Source organism: Mobula hypostoma, chromosome 21 (genome assembly GCF_963921235.1).
Source record: "Mobula hypostoma chromosome 21, sMobHyp1.1, whole genome shotgun sequence".
Lineage (NCBI taxonomy): Eukaryota > Metazoa > Chordata > Chondrichthyes > Myliobatiformes > Myliobatidae > Mobula > Mobula hypostoma.
In genome coordinates, this window is record NC_086117.1 from 25711655 (window position 1) to 25731377 (window position 19723).

Here is a 19723-nt window from a genome sequence, read left to right on the forward strand (position 1 = left end):
ATGTCTTTGTCATTTTGCTTGTATGAAGTTTCTGTACTTTGTGGTGGTTGTCTGCTGTGTCGACAATGACAGGAAACCTGAGCGGATGAGTTTTTAAAGTGGAAAAGCCATTGCACTGGGGCGGTTCCACGCTCTCGACCAGTGGTCTGAACAAGTGTCACAAACGGGTCTTCCTTGGTAGCAGTGGATGGTTGTGACACTTTCTGTGCCTTGTAATGCCCGTCACTCTCCATGGAGTGTTGCAGTATTACCATCCTGGCCATTGGATTTCACTATAGATCTCATCTGCTCACATAGCTGACTTCACTTTCACCGGGGTATAAGACCCACCAGCTACCCTCATCTGGTTTAGCCTGCCTGTTGAAGCAGTGTACTGGGGTGTGGCTGCAGTCACATGCAAACTGCTACTTGGAGCCACAGGTGAGAGCTAAATGGGGACCAAGGGTGAGGACTGGACATAACAAGTCCCTTCACCAGAGGTGTTATCCCTCCCTGGACACCCCATACATCCAGTACTACTATTTTACTTACTATAACGTCTAAATAAAAGCAATCCGAGCACTTAATCATTTTGTGACATCAGGGAACTTTTATTCCTGGTAGACTGAATTAGTAATGTTGCCAGCAGTTCACTACTTATGGTGAAGTTTTCTTTGAATTGGAATTTAATAATATTGTTATCCAATCCAATTATTGTAACACAGCTGCTCACCTTTTAAAACAAAAATGAAGTGGCACTAGGTGTATTCTGTGTTCAGAGGCAGATGATACTCAGAATGCCACTTTGCAAAGGCTCCTGAGATATTAAGGTTGATAAATTTGCACGGACTTTTTGTTTAAGTGTAAAACAGTAATCTGAAATAGCAGAAAATGCTGAAGTTCTTGGGCAATATTTGTACAGTGGGAAGTAGAATTAGCAATGAAAGGTCATTGATCTGAATTATTAAATGTTTCTCACTCCCCCTATGCTGTTGGACTTAATTATTTATAGCATCTTCCCTCTTTTAAAAGCTATTCAAATATTTATTTAAAAAATACTGAAGACTAAAAAAGACAAATAGACCTCCATTAATTCTGCACCCTCTGATTATCATGGTTTTGTGTTGGAGGTTCATTTGACATCATAATATAAATCCCTTTAATGAAGGGTTGAACCTGTACTAACCGTAATAACCATATGTTAATACCCATGATTGTGAGAAAGATTGTTACTTCATGTTGCAAATGTTTCTTACTTTTACAGGTGGTCATGATACCTTGTTTACAGAATATGGGATGCCCTCCAGTCATTCCCAGTTCATATGGTTCTTTTCCATCTACTCACTCCTATTCCTTTATTTAAGGTGTGTATATCTCTTTGATAGATTTCCTAGTTTGATATGCATGTTGTACACTGTCTGGGCCTGTACTTGCTGGCGTTTAGAAGAATGAGGGGGAACTGAAGGCCTTTGACAAGGTACTGTGCATGAGACTGCTTAACAAGACAAGGGTCCATAGGTATTACACAAAAGATACTAGCATGGATAGAAGATTGGCTGGTTGGCATAAGGCTAAGAGTTGGAATAAAGGGGACCTATTCCGGTTGGTTGCTGATGACGAGTGATGCTCTGCAGCGGTCAGTATTGGGACCTTTTCACGTTGTAGCTCAATGATTTGGATGATGGAGTCGATGGCTTTGTGCGTATCTTTGCAGACAATACAAAGATAGATGGAGGGGCAGGTAGTGTTGAGGAAATGGGGAGTCTGCAGAAGGACTTGGACAAATTGGGGGAGTGGTCAAAGAAGTGGCAGATGGAATATAGTGTAGGCACTTTGGTGAGGGAATTAAAGTGTAGACTATTTTCTAAATGGAGAAGATTAAAGGAGAGACTTGAGAGACCGTGTGCAGGATTCTCTGAAGGTTTCTTGCAGGTTGTGTTGGTGAGAAGCAAGTCAAATGCAATGTTCGCATTCATTTTGAGTGGACTAGAATATAAGAGCAAGGATGTGATGCTGAGGCTTTATAAGGTATTGGTCTGAGCATACTTGGAGTATAGTGAGCAATTTTGAGCTCGTTATTTAAGAAAAGATGTGCTGGCATTGGAGAGGGTCCAGAGGAGGATCACATGACTGATTCTGGGAATTAAAGGGTTAACACATGCGGTGCGTTTGGCTCTGGGCCGGTACTCGCTGGAGTTTAGAAGAATGAGAGGGAATCTGATTGAAACAATCAAATATTGAAAGACCTAGACAGTGGATGTGGAGAGGTTATTTCCTATAGTGGGTTAGTTTAGGACTAGAGGGTGCAGCCTCAGATGACTATTTAGAACAGATGGAAAGGAATTTCTTTAGCCAGAGTGTGGTGAATTTGTGGAATTCATTGCCATGGATGGCTGTGGAGGTCAAGTCATTAAGTATATTTAAAGCAGAGGTTGATAGATTCTTGATTAGTCAGTGTTAAAAGTTTTGTGGGGAAGGCGGGAGAACGGGGTTGAGAAGGACAATAAATCAGCCGTGATGGAATGACGGAGCAGAGTCGATGGGCTGAATGGTTTAATTCTGCTGCTGTGTCTGTGGTCTTGTTTGCCATGGAGATAGTTATGTCTGCAACACTATCTGAAATGGAGGGGCCACTGCACGGGATCAGAAGAAAACACAAAAGTTGTAAACTCGACCAGCTCCATCATGGTCATTGGCTCCACAGCACTGAGGACGCCTTCAGAGGGTGGCATCCATCATTAAAGATCCCCATCACCCAGGACATGTCCTCATTGCTACTATCAAGCAGGTGGTGCAGGAGTATGAAGACACACACTCAACATTTCATGGACAACTTCTTCTCCTCAGCCATCAGATTTCTTCACTTCCCCATCAATTTGTGGGAGACCTGAACCATGATTGCGCAAATTGACAGGGATATTCATGTGGTAGGGCACCTTGTGAATGCATAAAGCTCCATCTCCAGTTGGTACCCACTTGTCAAACTGCTGCTTCATCTTGAGTAGTCCCTGAGGATTGGTTTTGTTGAGGTCAGACTCTTTATGTAGAGATGCTGTGTGGAGTAGGCCCTTCAGCCCCTTTGAGCTATGCTGCCCAGCAATCCCCAATTTAACCCTAACCTTGTTACAGATATCAGGTACTTTTTGCCCTGAGACAGTTGGGTAGGTATGATGCGAAATCATGTGTTTCTTTCTGTCACTTGTGTGGGCTACTGTATGCTCCTGGTACGTGGACTTGAGTACTGGCTTCTCCATATTGAATGTAGCAGCAGGTCAAGGCAATGGAAAAGTACCATCAATTGCATCAATGTAAAATTCACCAGTACTGCTGGAAAGATAAGCAATCCAGTGTTAGGATCAGCTCCCGGGCCAACACTCGCAGCATTGAGGCCCTAATTATTTTTTATTTGGCTCCCTGGGGCAGGCCAAATTCCAAAGTGATGCTTTATTCTGAGTTATGTAGCAAGAGATTAAATACTTACTGTTTCCCCCCCCCCCCCCCCAATCTGTGGTAAAATCTGCAAGATTCTCAGTAGCCTGATCAACCACCTCAGGACTGAAGTGTGGAAAAAGATGGTTTCAATCCCAAGCGGTTATATAAGATGATGATGATATTCAAATCCTCCATTCCTCCTTGACTGTGCCTTAATTTTCACTGCTTTAACATTGACAATGTACTTTTCACCTATTTGGTCTCAAAGCATAGATTTCCTCACTTAATTGCTCCTCCTCTCAACTGTTTGTTCAAGCTTGCTGCTTAAAATCTACCACTTTAACCTAGATTTTGATATGTCTGAACAGATCCTTACTTTGCTTTTAAGCATTTTCTCGATAATACCTCTGCAGGGTCCTTTGGGTACTTTAGAACTTTGCAGCTGCAAAAACTATATTATTGAGTCATGAGGTGAAAATTTCAACATATTTAAAAAGAGTCATATTTGATCCTTTCTTTAGAATGCACCAAACAAACAATGCTAGATGTTTAGACCTGTTGTGGAGGCACGTTTTATCCATTTGTTTGCTGACTGTGGCCTTCCTCGTCTCCTATAGTAGGTAGGTAATATCTTGTCTTCCAATAGATTGAGGTGTTGTTTTTCTTTATGAAAATAGTGGTTATGCATGTATCCTATGGTGTGATGTTTGCTAGTATTGTATAATTAAAGTGTGAAAGTGTTTTGTTCAGGCCATAGTCTGACTCCTAAGTAAACAACCTTGGACACACTAATGTTTTAATTTTTCAGTGATCTGATGAGGTAACTACCTGGGAACTGCAGAATTTCTTACTTCTAATGAGGAATACCCAACATTAAGGGGACCATTGTCCTTTGTATAAAAATGTTTAATCTTTAACAAAATATGATAGATAAAAGCATCATATTCAATATTTTGCACAAGTCAGATTTTCATAAAACTTGTATAATCCTGGTGGTAGCAAGTATGCATGAGTGCAAATGCATATTTTTATCAGTAATTCCTGACATGCATAAATTTCTGTGGCAAGTGTGAAGCTGAAGACAAGCATGCCAAAACACCACCTTCACTACCTTGTCTACCTGTGTGTCTGCTTCCAGGAACTCTGTATTTGTACCCCTAGGTCTCTGTTCTTTGACATTCTCTGGGGCCCTACCATTTAGGCCATAAGACATAGGAGCAGAATTAGGCCAATCGGCCCATCGCGTCTACTTGACCATTTAATCATGGCTGATCCTTTTTTCCCCTCCTCAGCCTTCTCTCCTGTAAACTTTGATGTCGTATCCAGTCAAGAAACTGTACAGCTCTGCCTTAAATACACCCAATGACCTGGCCTCCACAGCTGCCTGTGGTAATAAATTCCACAAATTCACCACCCTCTGCCTAAAGAAATTTCTCTGCATCTCGGTTTTAAATGGACTCCCCTATATCCTGAGCTGCTCCCACCCCCCGCCCTCCCCCCCCCCCCCCCACCATAGGAGACATCCTTTCCAAATCTACTCTCTCCAGGCCTTTCTGCATTCGAAAGGTTTCAATGAAATCCCCTCTCACTTTCTAAATTCCAACGAGCACAGATCCAGAGCCATCAAACATTCCTTGTATGATAACCCTTTCATTCCCAGAATCATCCTTGTGAACCTCCTCTGACCCCTCTCCAATGCCAGCACATCTTTTCTAACATAAAGAGCCCAAAATTGTTCACAATACTCAAGGTGAGGCCTCACCTTGGTCTTATAAAGCCTCAGCATCACATCCCTGCTGTTATATTCTAGACCTCTTGAAATGAATGCAAATATTGCATTTGTCTTCCTTACCACCAACTCAACCTACAAGTTAACCTTAAGGATGTTCTGCATCTCAAATTTTTGGATTTTCTCCCTGTTAGAAAATAATATGCACATTTATTTCCACTACCAAAGTGCATGACCATGTATTTTCCAACATTATATTTCATTTACCACTCACATACCCATTCTCCTAATCAGTCCTTTTGTAGCCTACCTGTTTCCTCAACACTACCTGCCCCTCCAGCAAATTTTGTATCATCTGCAAACTTAGCAACAAAGCCATTTATTCCACTGTCTAAACCACTGATAGAGAGCATAAATGCTCTAACCATGCTTCTTTCCTGTAATACCATGGGTTCTTAACTTAGTAAGCAGCCTCATGTGTGGCATCTTGTCAAAGGCCTTCTGAAAGTCCAAATGTACAACACCCACTGCATCCCCTTTATCTATGTTACATGTAACCTCACAGAATTCCAACAGGTTAGTAAGGCAAGATTTTCCCTTAAGGAAACCACGTTGATTTTGTCCTATCTTGTCCTGTCTCGGTCTGTGTAAAGGCTGATTTATATTTGTGCGTACTAGCTTGTGCTGTAGCCTATGCAAGTGGGCTACGCTGTTGTGTACATTTATATTTGTGCGTTGGTGTGTCTGCGTCATGCTGCAGTTCACCACCAAAATGCTAGTTGGCAGTGGGGTTTCTATGCCACTGTGCTGAGTTTCTTAGTGTTGAAACTCAACACGAAGAAACTCAAACTTCAAACAATGGTGACTGAAACTGAAGGAGGGTGAATTTTCTGTGCTTGTCTGGCCACTGAGAGACATGAACGAGAAAATGCATTTCAAATATTTTCGAGTGTCGGCAGGTAGATTTGACAATTTGGTTTATTGTCTCCAACTATTAATTGTACGCACTGTATACTCAGAGACTGGCAATCACCATTTGAGTTTTAGCTGTAGCAGCTGTCGTCATGCACAGGATCCTCCATAATTTCGGAGGTCTTAAGGCTTTATGGAAAGCATTGCAGCCAGAGTTCCTTCCCTGCCCTTCAGTCGCCCAATGGGAAGCTATTGCGCGTAGGAGGAAATGCGATGCTGCCAAGTGGACCAATCACAGTTGTTGCAGTCTGCATCGCCGCGATGCATAGTTACATTTTGGGAGAGGTGTGCGTTAGGCTACGGTGTAGGGTTTGTGTAGAGTACAGCGTAGGGTGCGCCACTACGCCATACCTACGACTTAGATTTGACGCACAAGTATAGATCAGCCTTAAGTCCTGCTTTAGTTTAATATATCAAATTTTAACACTTTGCACTTGTCAGATTTAAATTACATTTGCCATTTATTTTGCACACACTGCCTGTTGGTCTAGATTCCACTATAAACTTGGATAACCCAGTTTATTATGCTACCAAGTTTGGTGTCATTTACAAACATACCATCTATCCCAACAGAGCTGAATAGTTGGTGCAGATACTGCATTGTATGTCATTCAATCAAGATTCTAGGTCATTCTGTAAGATTCTACAGCTAATTTTTTTTTCAAAGGGATTCTGTGTTTGGTCTTACAGAGTCTATTTGATGTACCATTCCTGGAGCCAAGTGATATACGGAGTTATAGCAGGTGGGGCAATGGGAACAGCCTGGTTTATCTTTACACAAGAGGTACTAACGCCACTATTCCCTAGGATAGCTTCGTGGTAAGTGTCCTAAACTTTAGCATTCACTTGAGGATAATACAAAGTTGTTAATTTAAAACCAGATTACATAGTCTGTTTTTTAGGATTAGAACAGACACATTTAGATCTTTATGGAATTGTATCTCAAAGTAAATATTTTAAAAAGAGCAGGGTTAGAACAATTTCTCAACCCCACTGTCTTGCTCCTCGCTCGCTGGTTAATAGTCTCTGAGAGGAAAAGATAGGTTAATGATTTAGGTGAGCAATTCATTACCAAGTTTTTAATGTGGGCTGAACTTCTGAAAGCCTGGTGAAAGGTAGTTCAATTATTGCTTGTACTTGGGGGCTTTTCTTGCCAGAAGAATGGCAAATGGTATACATTTGTTTTCCAGTTTGTTATTTTGTTTTCAATATGGGCAAAGTCTGCCTCCTGACACTGAACAGCCCTTGGGCCAAATGGCAGACAGCATTTACAACTAGCAATCCAGACATTGTTGACTAGAGTCGATGCACGTAGACCACTGGAATGTGTGCCTTTTGGCCAGCAGCAAGAAATGGTTTGATGTTTCTGAGGCACTGCTTACGACTCCTCTTTTCAGCAGTGCTGAGGGGGAAATGAGCACTAGGTTAAGTGACTTATTTCCTCATTTTAACATCTAGCCAAAAACAAAGGAGGAGATTCTCCAAGTGTGAGGTGCTTCTAATCAAGAGAACCAGACTTGTGAGAATAGGCCTGTGCTACTAGTCTGCATACAAGCTGTGAACCTGTGCTTTGGCCTCCCTGTGTATCTAGAAAACAAAAAAGCAGCTAGCATCTAGTTGGGATAGGATATGCGGAAAGCTGACCACGTTGATTTAGACCAGAGTTTCCCAACCTTTTTTATGTTGTGGACCCCTACCATTAACCAAGGAGTCTGTGGATCCCAGGTTGGGAATCCCTGGTTTTAGACCATCATAACTTACTGAAAAGTAACATGAAATTGATTTTCTTTGAAATGAATTTGAAGATGACTTAAAGTGAAGGTAAGGTGTCAAGATCCAGTATATTTGAAGCCAGGTTCACCGCCCTTTGGAGAAATGTGTACTCTGGCATGCTGGAAGAAACAGTATACTGGTTGTGACTAGTGAACTTGGATGTCATGCTGTTCATTAGAAGTTATGCCTCACTGGATTCTTTGTTGCAATTTGAGGTGGGACCAAATGTCAGTGATTCTTATTGTACTGTTACTTTTCCTCATAACTTAGGCCAATCTCGGAATTTTTCCTGATACGGGACACAAGCCTGATTCCAAATATTCTCTGGTTTGAGTACACAGTCACAAGGTCAGAAGCAAGGTAAGGTGATAAATTTGAATACTTGCATTCCTGCTGTTCTGAATAGATATTGCTTTTGTATTAAGTATCTTTTCAAGTTTTACTGTATGACAATAATATAAGCATTATATAAAAAAAGTCAAACTCTTAATTGCAAGAGATTTTTTTAACCACAAGAAGAAGGGGAATATTTATATATGAATGCCAGTCAACATTTTTCACAGGACACTTAGTCATCTGGGTGCCTGAAACATAGGAATATTATTCCTGCTTCTTAAGGAGCAACTGGGTGAGAAAGATCGCTGGTGTTCCTGTTTGTCTAATTAAGGAGTCTACCCACTATCATTAGTGGGAGAACACTCTAGTGTTAACGTTCTTGACTAGTGGATAGAAGGTGATAGAGGGTGAAGGATAGAGGGATAGCACACATAATCTAGGTTGATACTTACAGTGGAATTATAGAGGAAATACTTCACTCTGAGAGGTGCCATATATTTTAGATGAAATATTAAATAGAGGCCTCATCTGTGGTCTCAGATAGATGTAAAGGATCATGTGGCATGGTCAAAGAGCAGGAGAGATAACTCTCCAATATTTGCTAGATATTTATCAATCAAGAAATATCAATAATTAACATGGCTTGTGTGGGTTTGCTTTAAATGAAATTAGTGATTATGTTTCCTAGATTTCAAAAGAGATTATACTTTGAATGTACTCAATTTGTTTTAAAGCTCTGATTTGCCTTGACATTATGGAAGAGTTGATATTAAGTTCTTTAATTGCGTAAAAGCCTAACTGTGAGTAGAATGAGGCAATTTTTCAGGACTTTGCATGCAAAGAAGTATTACTTTGATATAGCCAGCTAACACAGCATCAGAAGCCTTCTATTTTGCCATCCAGTGTTATTACACTCAGAAGGACATTAATTTGAATTTTTTGAGGCAATTTGGGAAGAATGCCTGCAATGCTTCCTCTATACCTCTTTGACAGAATTAATTACCTTTCCAGGTGGATCCAGTGATCAGTTGCTTTCTGTGTCTGATTGATATGAGAGTTACTTATCCCAGCAGTGGGCTAATTCACAGCTAAAGAGGATGTTCCTTCCAAACAACAACTGAACAACACTGTACAGGGAATACGTGGATAGTTATTAATGTTAAAATTATCAGAATTGTGTGTTATGAACAAACTAACATTGAGCAGCATTTAGATGAAGTGGATAAAAGATGCTGTGCTTCACACAGTATTATCTGCTGTCACAGAAAGTTCACTCTGCAATATCCTCCATAGTGTTTTCCTCATTTTCCTTTCCAGGATTAGAGACATAGAGACTGGGCTATGATCCGACAGATCAATTGTTGCAATATTACAGTTTTTTATCCTGAGTCTATCTGTATTAAAGATAAAGAAATAGTCTATCCTTGAAAAGGCTGAATGAGGGAAAGAGTAATATGTATAATCTTTACTAGTAGGGTGTAATTCCCTCCAGACATCTATAATTCCCAACTCCTCCATCAATGAATTCACTTTCCGAGTCAGAGGTTTATTCTGAGTAACTATTCTTGAAGAATCTAATATAGGATTTAATCTAATATTAAAATCCCCTCCACAAATTACTACCCCTCGAGAACTGACCATTAGGTCAAAAATGTGTCTATAAAATGACCATTCACTACCTGGAGGAGCATAAACATTCAGCAATGTTATTTCTGTACCTTCTATTCTTCCTGTGATTTTTACAAACCGTCCTTCTTTGTCTCTAGTCTCTGAAATATGTTCATAATTAAGAGTACTTGATATTAAAGTAGGTACCCCTCTTTTGTGACTCAATTTATATGATGAATAAAATACATGCTTAAAGCCCATTCTTTTTAATTTTCCATGTTCAGATTGGCTCATATGTGTTTCCTGGAGGAAAGCTATTTGTGCCCTCTCTTTTCAATTTAGACATAATCTTATTTCTTTTAATTGGATTCAAAACCCCATTAACATTATAGGAAATTATTTTTACCAATTCAGTTTGCATCTTTCTCTAGTAGAAAAAAAGCACTCTCCTTTTCTAACCAAACAGTAAGCAATCCCTTCTCAACAGTAAACCAAGACATATAACCACACCCTAGACATTTCTGAACGTATAACATTTGAAAATTTTCCCCGACTTCCCACAGTGAGGCCTGAGCACCGACCCGCCTCAGTTCAGAGGGATAACCTCTATCTTCACCCTGTGTTAGAGGGCCCTCAGCAGTTTGAATAATCATAGAGAATTTTCTCCTATTTATGTCTCGACCATATTGAAGTTATACCGCCTAGTTTATTTTCAGTTACCAGTTTTCATTTTACTTTTAAGTCCGATTTACTCTTTTCAGTCATTTCTCTTAATTAATCTGTATTCTCTGTACATTCGCGTCTGAATATTTGCAGCTTTTCCTTGTAGTTTGACACTCTGGTTCGAGTGGAGCGTCCTTGCCCCACTAACTGCCACGACTTCTGCCGAATCCTCTCCAGTAGCGACTCCGGTTGGGTGATAACTTTAATAGGTAGTCCCCGGTCCGCCAGGTCCAACGTTGCCTCCTCCACCGTAGCGTAAGTTTTTGTCCCTTCGTCGTAAAAGACTCTCAGCTGAGCTGGATACAGGGTCTGGAATCTGATGTTGTTTTCCTTCAGGACTCTCCGTGTTTCCGTATATTCCTTCCGTCTGGCAAGAATCCCCGGTGCGTAGTCGTGGTCTAAACTGATTTTGCAGTTGTTCCACATGAAACCTTTCTTTTGCCATGCCCGTTTAAGCACCTCTTCCTTCGTTCTGTAACTGAGAAATCTGATCAGAATCGATCTGAGCTGGGCGCCTGCCGGAGGCTGTGGTGCCAACGCGCGGTGAGCCCTTTCTATCTGTAGGTCTTTTGCGGCCGGCATATCAAGGTTCTCTCTAAGTAGCTTCTCCACGAAGGGAATCATCAATCCGGGTTTACCTTCGGTTCCTTCGGGAACTCCATAGATCCTCACATTTTCCCTTCTCGAGCGGTCGCCTTGATCTATTAGTTTCCACTGGAGTTGGTCTTGTAGCTTCAGCATTTCTGCTATCACTTCCTCGGCGTTTTGTAGCTTCTCTTCAATTCCAACAATCCTTGCCTCGGCTTCATCTATCCGCTAGTTAGTTTTTACTATTTCACCTTTAATATCTTCCAGCTGTTTGCTGTTATCTTGTCGGAACTCGCGAATCTCTCCGAGAATCAAAGACAGAGTCACCGATTCCCCCTCATTATCTCCGTCCTGGCTTGCCGTGGGGGAGCTAGGCCCGTCGCCTTGCTGCATCTCTTTATGTTTATCAGCCTTCGAAGCGGACTTTTTATTCTTGTTCTTAGACATCATCCTTGCCCCTTTTATTAATATAGTTATGCAATATTAAGTATTTGTCTAAATTCGATTTTGGGGCAGTTTACCTTCTTTTTTGTCGAGAGACCTTTTCCTTACGCCGCCATTCCCTTGATGACCCGGAAGTCCTCCACTCTGCAATATCCATGTATTTTTGTCACATCCTCGCCCTCAGTTGATATTATTTTGTACATAAAAGCTTTATTAGCTTCTTAATGAAAAAAGAGCAGAGATATAAACTGTATTGGCCCTTTTGCTTTAAACCATTAAATAAGACCACGCTGATCTTTTGGAACAACTCTTTTCCACCTTTTCCCATGGTTCTTAATTCTCTCAGTACCTAAAATTCCATTATTATCCATGACAGAGCATCCAGTTATGATCCTGTTCCTTAGAGTATTTCAAATTTACAGCCTCTTCAGTAAATCTCCCTTCTCGCCAAATGCTGATTCCTTATTCTGTCATGACAGGGAAAGCCGTCTCTTAGAAGGCCTGCAGGTAAATGTCAAGGCATTATAGATCATTTTGGTCCTATAAGGTGGTAAAGGTGACTTTACTGGCCACCTTTCTTCAAGAATCAGAATCAGGTTTAATATCACCAGCATGTATCGTGAAATTTGTTGACTTTACAACAGCAGTACCATGCAATACATGATAAACAAAAAACCGTCCCTACCATTGCCAATTATGCAGCCTGGATCATGTTCCTTGGGGTCAGGAAGAGTGAAACAATTGACTGTTTTCAGTAGCTGACCATGGGTTGCTCTGCTTTAGTTGTGTGCACTTAAAATGCTGGAATTTCCTTTCTAAACCTCTTCAATTCTCCTCACTCTTTTAAGCCTCTCAAAGTTTTAAGACTTTGATCAAACCTTTGGTCACCTACTCCAAAATGTGTACTAGCAAGATATGAAAATTGTTTGCCTAATGTTCCTGCAAAATGCATCATCATATAAAAGGTACTATACAAGTGCAAGTTACTGTTTTTTAAATATATCCATTCCCATTCTATCCTATGTGGTATTGGTGGATTAGTGAGGAAATAGTTTTCTGTGTATTGTTTATGCCCCCAACTATAGCATTTTAAAACTGAGGACTACAGTAAATTCATTAAAGTGTTAACAAATATGTTTAAATTTCTCCATCTTTTTTGTCTTCCCCTCAGAAACAGACAACGGAAACTAGGCACCAAGATGCAGTGATGCAAAGTCAGCATCTTTCACTTGGGGGCAGGACTGTGGTGCGAACCTCGAATGAAAGGAAAATCAACGGCAACAAAAACATGTCATTTGAAATTTCATTATTCTTTTGGAAGACAGTCAAAGGCAAGCTGAGATCTGTGTCAGCAGTCCAGACACCCTCTGTGATTGCAGTCGGTGTTGATATAGCTTGCTGTTAGCTTTCTACTGCATGTTAGAGTCACGTGGGTACTGGGCTGAACCAGTTTAAATGAAGCACGTGCACACAGGGCCAGTGAAATGTGATATTATTGCATCTGATTCAGGAATGTCATTTTTATTTTAGAGAAGGGCAGCAGGGGAAGGAGTATACTTCACAATATAGGAGAATGAAATATTGTGGAGAAGTCATATTTTTATGACACTGGCTTAAAAACATATTGGAAGAAAAGAAAGATGTAGTTTGTAAATTGTCAATCAGGTGTCTGACATACTAGACTTCTGTAGCAGCCAGAAATATTATAAGGGATCAAGTTGCACTTTAGGAAAATTAATTAGTTTTTTGTAAAGACACTAGTGATATGAATGAGAAAAACTAATGTTTTTTTTCATTGGTTTCAATTACCTGTGATAAACAATGTGGCTTTTAAGAACTCTTTGACTAAGCAGAATTTGGCATTTTTCCCTGCATTATACTAAGGGACTAATTATGTACATTTTGACATTAACATCGTCTAGCCACACAGAAACAGGATATTCAACATGTTTTACCCTTTTCTCCCAACTCTTAATGCTGTCAGAATCACTGGTCCAGGCCTTTTGATTTGATAATTTATTATTCAAATCTTAATCTTGGTAAATATTGTGCATTTCAGAAATAGGCACTTTATCTGGGGCCAGGTTTAATGCTAAAAGAACCGGAACTTTGTAGTGAAGAAGGATATAAGAGACTCATTCCTCTCAGAATTGTGTGTTTGATGATCTTTGGAGACTTCTTGCATCGTGTGGATATATTCATTTGCGCAAAAACTGACCTCAAATTGCACCCTAACTTTGCTGCTGCCATGGCAAGGTGTACAATTTATTTTAGTATCGAGGTGGGAGCTACTTTTTATTCTGAAATCAGTGTTTCATCTCATTTGCAAAGACAGTAGTTTGCATCTTTCACATGTTTGTCCTACATTGATAAGTCTGTAGATTAAAAACATTAATTCCCTACTCCACAGACATTGTTGATTTTTGTCAATTGAGTAGAATCCATGGATTGCGTTCCAAGCTAAAACCACATAGCCACGCCTTTAGCAATGTAACAGTGCATCATGTCTCTTTTTACTTCACAGCCAGTGTTTGTTTTTTTTATCAGCTGGTACTTACTTCCTTTCCAATCACCAAAGGTACTGGTTTCAGTTGGCACTCAAAGCCAGAACACAAATAAGAATTGCTGTACTTGAGAGAGCGATGTGTTTTGGATAGAGTTTAAACCAGGACCCCATTTGCTTTCTTGAGTAGATGTAAAAGATTCTACAGTACTATTTTTGGAAGAACCACCGGCGTATTGCACAACATTATGGCCAACATTTTCCCCTTTATTCAATATGTTTAAAAAAAGCAAAATTATTCAATCATTATTGCATTGTTTGTTGAATCATACCAGGCACATTTCTTTGCAACAGTGACGACATGCCTTTACGTGCTTATGGTAGACTTGCAAAGGGCATGAAATATACTACACAAACACAGTTCTTCCTGTTTTTTTTCATATATAAGATGTACTAGGATAGAATTTCCTGGCATTGTGGTACATTCTAGATTCCTGCGTGCTCCTGCAATGAAGACGTGGATCATATTGACCACTGCTGCCCATAGATGGTACAAACATTAAACCCAGTGAAATACTGTCAATTGAATTGGGAATGTGCCTGCTTAAATGTAAATGTAGCAATCAGCTACTCTTGAAAGTTTTATTTCTGAGGCCATAGAGTAACTCTCAGACAATGTGAGTTGTCAAATTTTGCTCTCTTGAGTACTTGACATTCACCTGAAACCCACCTTTTTGCAATTGTGGTACAGATCCTAATCCAGTATGCCCATGGTGATGAGGAATTTATTTAGTCCTGTTACCTGTTTGCATATTAGTAACCTAATGGGAAAATCAGTACTTGGATTTAGTTTTTGATTTGGGGTACAGTGCATAAGTAACAGGGAACTGTGTGGGCAGCTGGTAATACCCTTTTATGGAAATATCTACCTTGGAACAATGCAACTTGGTTTGCTATGTTTCTCTGAGTTGGTGGTCATCAAGATTAACCTAATGCTGTTTAGAGATAGGAATTAACAGTGGATCCATGTACTACAATGAGTGACCATGTGAGTAAAATCACAGGGCAATTGTTTGATGTACAGGCCATTGGTAGTGAAAGATCTATTCTAAACCTGTTTATAGACAGAATTCCAAAGCAGGTCATTGTCACCTGTATTAGCTAGTATCTAGGTAGGATCATGTTCATTTTTAGCATTTCAATATACAATTACGAAACAGTTGATATTTTGATTAAAAAGATTTCTTGTAATGTATTTCTCATTTTAAATAAATGTTTGAAAATTAAGGTGTTTGAAATTACATAGAAACAAGTTGTATGTAGGAAGGAGGGAGTTTTATTTTTGCATAGTTCAAGCAGAATAGTTTTGACTACCCATTCTCTGTAAACGTTTGTGGATTGCTAGTCAGTTGCCTGTTAAAGGGTTGAGCTTGAACTTGTCGTTTGCCAGATACCATATTCACTACATGGGTGAGTTTATTTATTTAAAAAAAAGTAAACTTGAGCGGTGTGAAGGAATAATTGATTTCTGCGTAAAGGTAGCAAGGTATGCAATAATGTTCTTTATTTTTCTTTTATTTGGGTTATTTCTCATTTTAATGTGATGTATTTCTCTAATTTTATTATATGTATTTCATGGTGCTGTTTTGCTTGCTAATAAGTAAGCTTAAGTATAAAACGTGTATACTAAAATCAAAGAAATAAGTGTAAAATGTCACACCAACTTGCTCATTAGAATTTTAAGTCACTCAGGATGGGAAGTACGGCCTTCTGCAAATACAACTAAGTGGGTAGCTAACTGGCTTAAAGACTTAATGGCTACTCTGCTTTCTAATCTAGATGTTTAGGGTGGAGATGAAGTCAAGGAGATGGGTAGTAGATTGAAACATCTGTTTCTGATCACTGTCCCATAACCAGTTTGTGCATGAGGGTGAGTATCAAGCTTGGCTGTGTGTTACCCGCAGCTAGATAACCTAGCAGTGAGTGCAAAGAATTAATAATTGGATATATTACCTAGAATCTGTAGAACTATTCCTCTGGAAAGGAAAAGGCTGAGTGGGATGAATTGGTCCCTGCTGCTGTCTGTGTGGAGTTTGCATGCTCTCCCTGCGACTCTAGGTTTCTGCAGATGCTCTGCTTTCCTCCCATATCCCAAAGATTGATCAGTTAGTTGGTTACTGTAGATTATCTCTAGTGTTTGTTAGTGGTATGAGAATCATGGTGGAACTATGTGAGAGAAGAGGGAATAAGTGGTGGAATGGGGGTGATGGGATTGGTCTGATAGGCAACATAGTTTTAATAGTTTGAATGATCTGCATTCGAAAATATGTGAAAAGAGAACAGAACGGTGGAGACTGACAAGTGATGGCTGCATGTTTTTTTTTGAAGTAATGCATTTAATTTTGGCCTAGCTTTTTATATCTTGTGTTCATTTATTCTTTCACCTTTGCTCGCTTTCATATTATACTAATTCAGTCTGTTGTAAAGACTTTGTACACTTCAGTGAATTTCCAGAATGGGGAAATTGTACTTATTCCAGTTAGCTTAATCTTTTTAAACTTGGAAAAACACCTGTCTTATGTAGGTGCTATAGTGGTGTGTGATTATATTTCTTTTGTGTGTTGATAAGTTTTTTAAGTATTGTTTACTTGTTAGAACGTTATGCTTCTGAGTTGGTGCTTGTATAACTGATTTCCGTTTATTGTTCATGACCCTTGATCCTTTATGTGACTTTGCAGTGGTTCCTATTGAATTTCATTATATCATCTGCAACAAAATTGTGAGTCAAAATAAGGCAATACTGATAGTTTTAAACATGCTAGTGTTCTTGAGTATAAACAAATATAGTGTGCTGATCATTACTTCAAGCAGGATAAAAACAAAATGATGGAAATAATCACTAATTACTAAGGTCATGGTAATCACTTTAACCTGATATTGCTAAGTTAATTATCCATTCCTGGTGATTTTTTTTAAAATCCCTCTTAAATCATCAGTACTCTTGGTAAATCGTTTCCATAAATTACTGAGTTGTATTTCTAAAGTAATCTAGAACCACAGACATGGCACGAATGCTAGCCTCTGATAACTTAGTCTTTCAGTTTGATGCTAAACTTGCCATTTCATCCTTTAGATCTTGCATATTCTCAGTAGCTTCTGAATGTAAAGTATACATTGTTTAAATGATTTGGAGGAACATACTGAAACCTTAATATATTCTAGGTCTTTTAAATCTTGCAGTAAAATTTGCTGCTGGTTTGACTGGCAGGATGTTACCCCAGCCTAGAGTCTCATATCGCTTAAAATATCCTTGGTGTTTTAATAGGAGTAGAGGCAGTATTATAATGTGTTTTACCACAGTGTGATCAAAGCCCAGTTTTTGTTCATTTTTAAAGTATCTTATAGAATAAACCTAATTTAAGAGAGGCAAATTGTTTAATGTTTCCAAGTTCAGCTCGGAGCAAATAATAGCCAAGTCACTATAAGAGTAGAATTTATGAATACTAAAGTGGGAGTCTGTTTGGCAGCTCACAGATCAGTGCTTCAGAAGTGCACACAAAAGGCTGGGGCGGTGGTTAAAGTGAATTCAGTCAGATCTATACATAAGAGAATTTGTAATTTTTCTTGGATATAGTAGATTTTTTAAAAGCTGTGATCCTTCTGGTTGGATAACTAACCAGCTCTCACTGTCTGGTGAGGAACATGTCTGCTATGTAAATGTTCCATTGTTTTTATCAAATCAAAAAATCTAAAGTAGTTGCTATTCAGGTACACAATGAAGGGCTATTTTGAAAAGTGCTTCCTCTAGATGTAGCACGTTTTTGTAGTTTGGCTTCTTGTATTCTGTTAGTGTGGTGTTCACAATGTGATTGCCTTATATGGTGCACTGTACCTTTTTATGCTCTGTATTGCTGTTTGTAAACTTAAATCAATTTCTAATGTGGGGATGGGGATTGGAAAAGAGGCCACAGGTGAAAGGTTGATGGCTGTCTGGTTGCATAGTCTCCTTTTTTAATAGACTATTAACATTCCATGCTGAATTTATTATGGTTTGGATTTGTATGACCCGAGATCAAATATGAACAAAATATTCATTGAGAATACAGCATAAATTGAAATTTGGAGCTTATGCTCACTAAGAATTGCTCCCTCTGGATACCCACAGCTAGGTGGTAGAATTAAACTAGATTACTCCTTTCCAGAAGCTAATGCCAAACTACTGGGATCGTGCTCAACAGGCCTTGACTCCATTTATAGGACAATCACAATTTCCACTTCAATATAGAATGTGCAGGTACTTTTTAATCAAGTAATCACTAATATTTAATATTATGGAATATCCTGTGTAAATGAATGGACTCTTTTAAAAAGGTGTGTGCATGTAGTCAGGTCTTAGTCAAATAACTTTTTTGTGAAAAATCAGGTCACTGTATTTAGTTAGGCAAGATTTTTCTCATTGATATTTTTCTTCTCCCAGTAGGGATAGGTAGATTTGCAACAAATAAATGCAGCTTAGTGTTTTATATGGTGACTGTAATTGGCTTTTAGGTTTTAAAATCGTTATTGCTTGAAACATATAGCAAAAGCTTAGAATATTACTTTATTCACAACCGATTCCTACTTAAACTAGTATGTTTTATCATTCCATTTCTAGCCTTCTGTTTGGGGAGATGAATGTGTATCATTCTGTCTACGTTTTTTCCATTTATTTTGGCCATTTCATTATCTTAATGTTTTGGGACTAAATAGTTAACAATGTGAAATACTTTATCGGTGCTGTAATTTTTTTTGTATACCTGAACTCTAGTTTATCTTCGGAAAGAGTGGTGGAGGCTGAGTTGATGTTGCACCCTACCCTGAGCAGTAATTTAAGCTAACAATGCTATAATCAAAAGGGTCTAGGTATTTAACATCTCTAAAAACATGGTGCTGAAGACCATTTGTACCGTCATGTAAATGCTGGGTTTTAGCAAGAGTTAGTGAGTCCTCCACCTCCATTGATGTTTGAGACTTGCAATTGAATTCACCTCAGCGTGATGCAATCAAAGCCTCTGCTCATTCTGAGTGACCAGACATTTATTTCCAATTTAACTCTTTACAAAAAAGTTTTTAGAGCTAGAAGTTTTGTTATGGGAAACAAGTGTCAAGGGCATTTTGGATCAAAGTACACATTGGATTGTGTAGTTTTGTTTTCCTAGCAATGCAGCAGCTTTCTCCATTAATCACAATTCTTCAAAGTTTTCTTCTCCTCTCCCCCCCCCCCCTCATGAGTGACACTATGTACCATCAGCATGCAGGGAAATTGGTAAAGTGAGTAGTAACTTGAGACTGGTAATATGGGTCAAGTATCCAAACTGAATATTTAAAGCAAATCAATCTGCTTGAAACTTATTTTAACCAGAATGGAATTGGACTCTTGAAGAAGAAATAATAATAAATCTCCTGTGCCTCTGGGGTAAAAGTAAGCTGCTATCTAATTTAGACTTTGGTTTGAAACTATCTTAAGCTGGTTGAACAATTCTCTGTAAGGCATCAACTTTAAAGGAAATGTGCATCAATGTTCCAATTGTATTTTATGGCAAATACAATGCTTGCCTGTCATAATGTTTTCTTTGCTGTGGTCTTTGCCTGCTTTA

General features: G+C 39.0%; 1 protein-coding gene across 1 annotated transcript in view; it reads left to right on the forward strand.

Annotated features, from left to right (window-relative positions):
- The window catches only part of dolpp1 (dolichyldiphosphatase 1), a 34085-nt gene extending 14397 nt beyond the window's left edge, over window positions 1-19688 (forward strand). The window contains exons 4-8 of the mRNA XM_063073702.1: window positions 1244-1343; window positions 3933-4031; window positions 6803-6931; window positions 8156-8245; window positions 12756-19688. Of these exons, the coding sequence (XP_062929772.1) occupies window positions 1244-1343; window positions 3933-4031; window positions 6803-6931; window positions 8156-8245; window positions 12756-12792 (455 nt within the window). The 3' untranslated portion in view covers window positions 12793-19688. The remainder of the gene's footprint in view (window positions 1-1243; window positions 1344-3932; window positions 4032-6802; window positions 6932-8155; window positions 8246-12755) is intronic.
- Window positions 19689-19723: the final 35 nt, after the last annotated feature.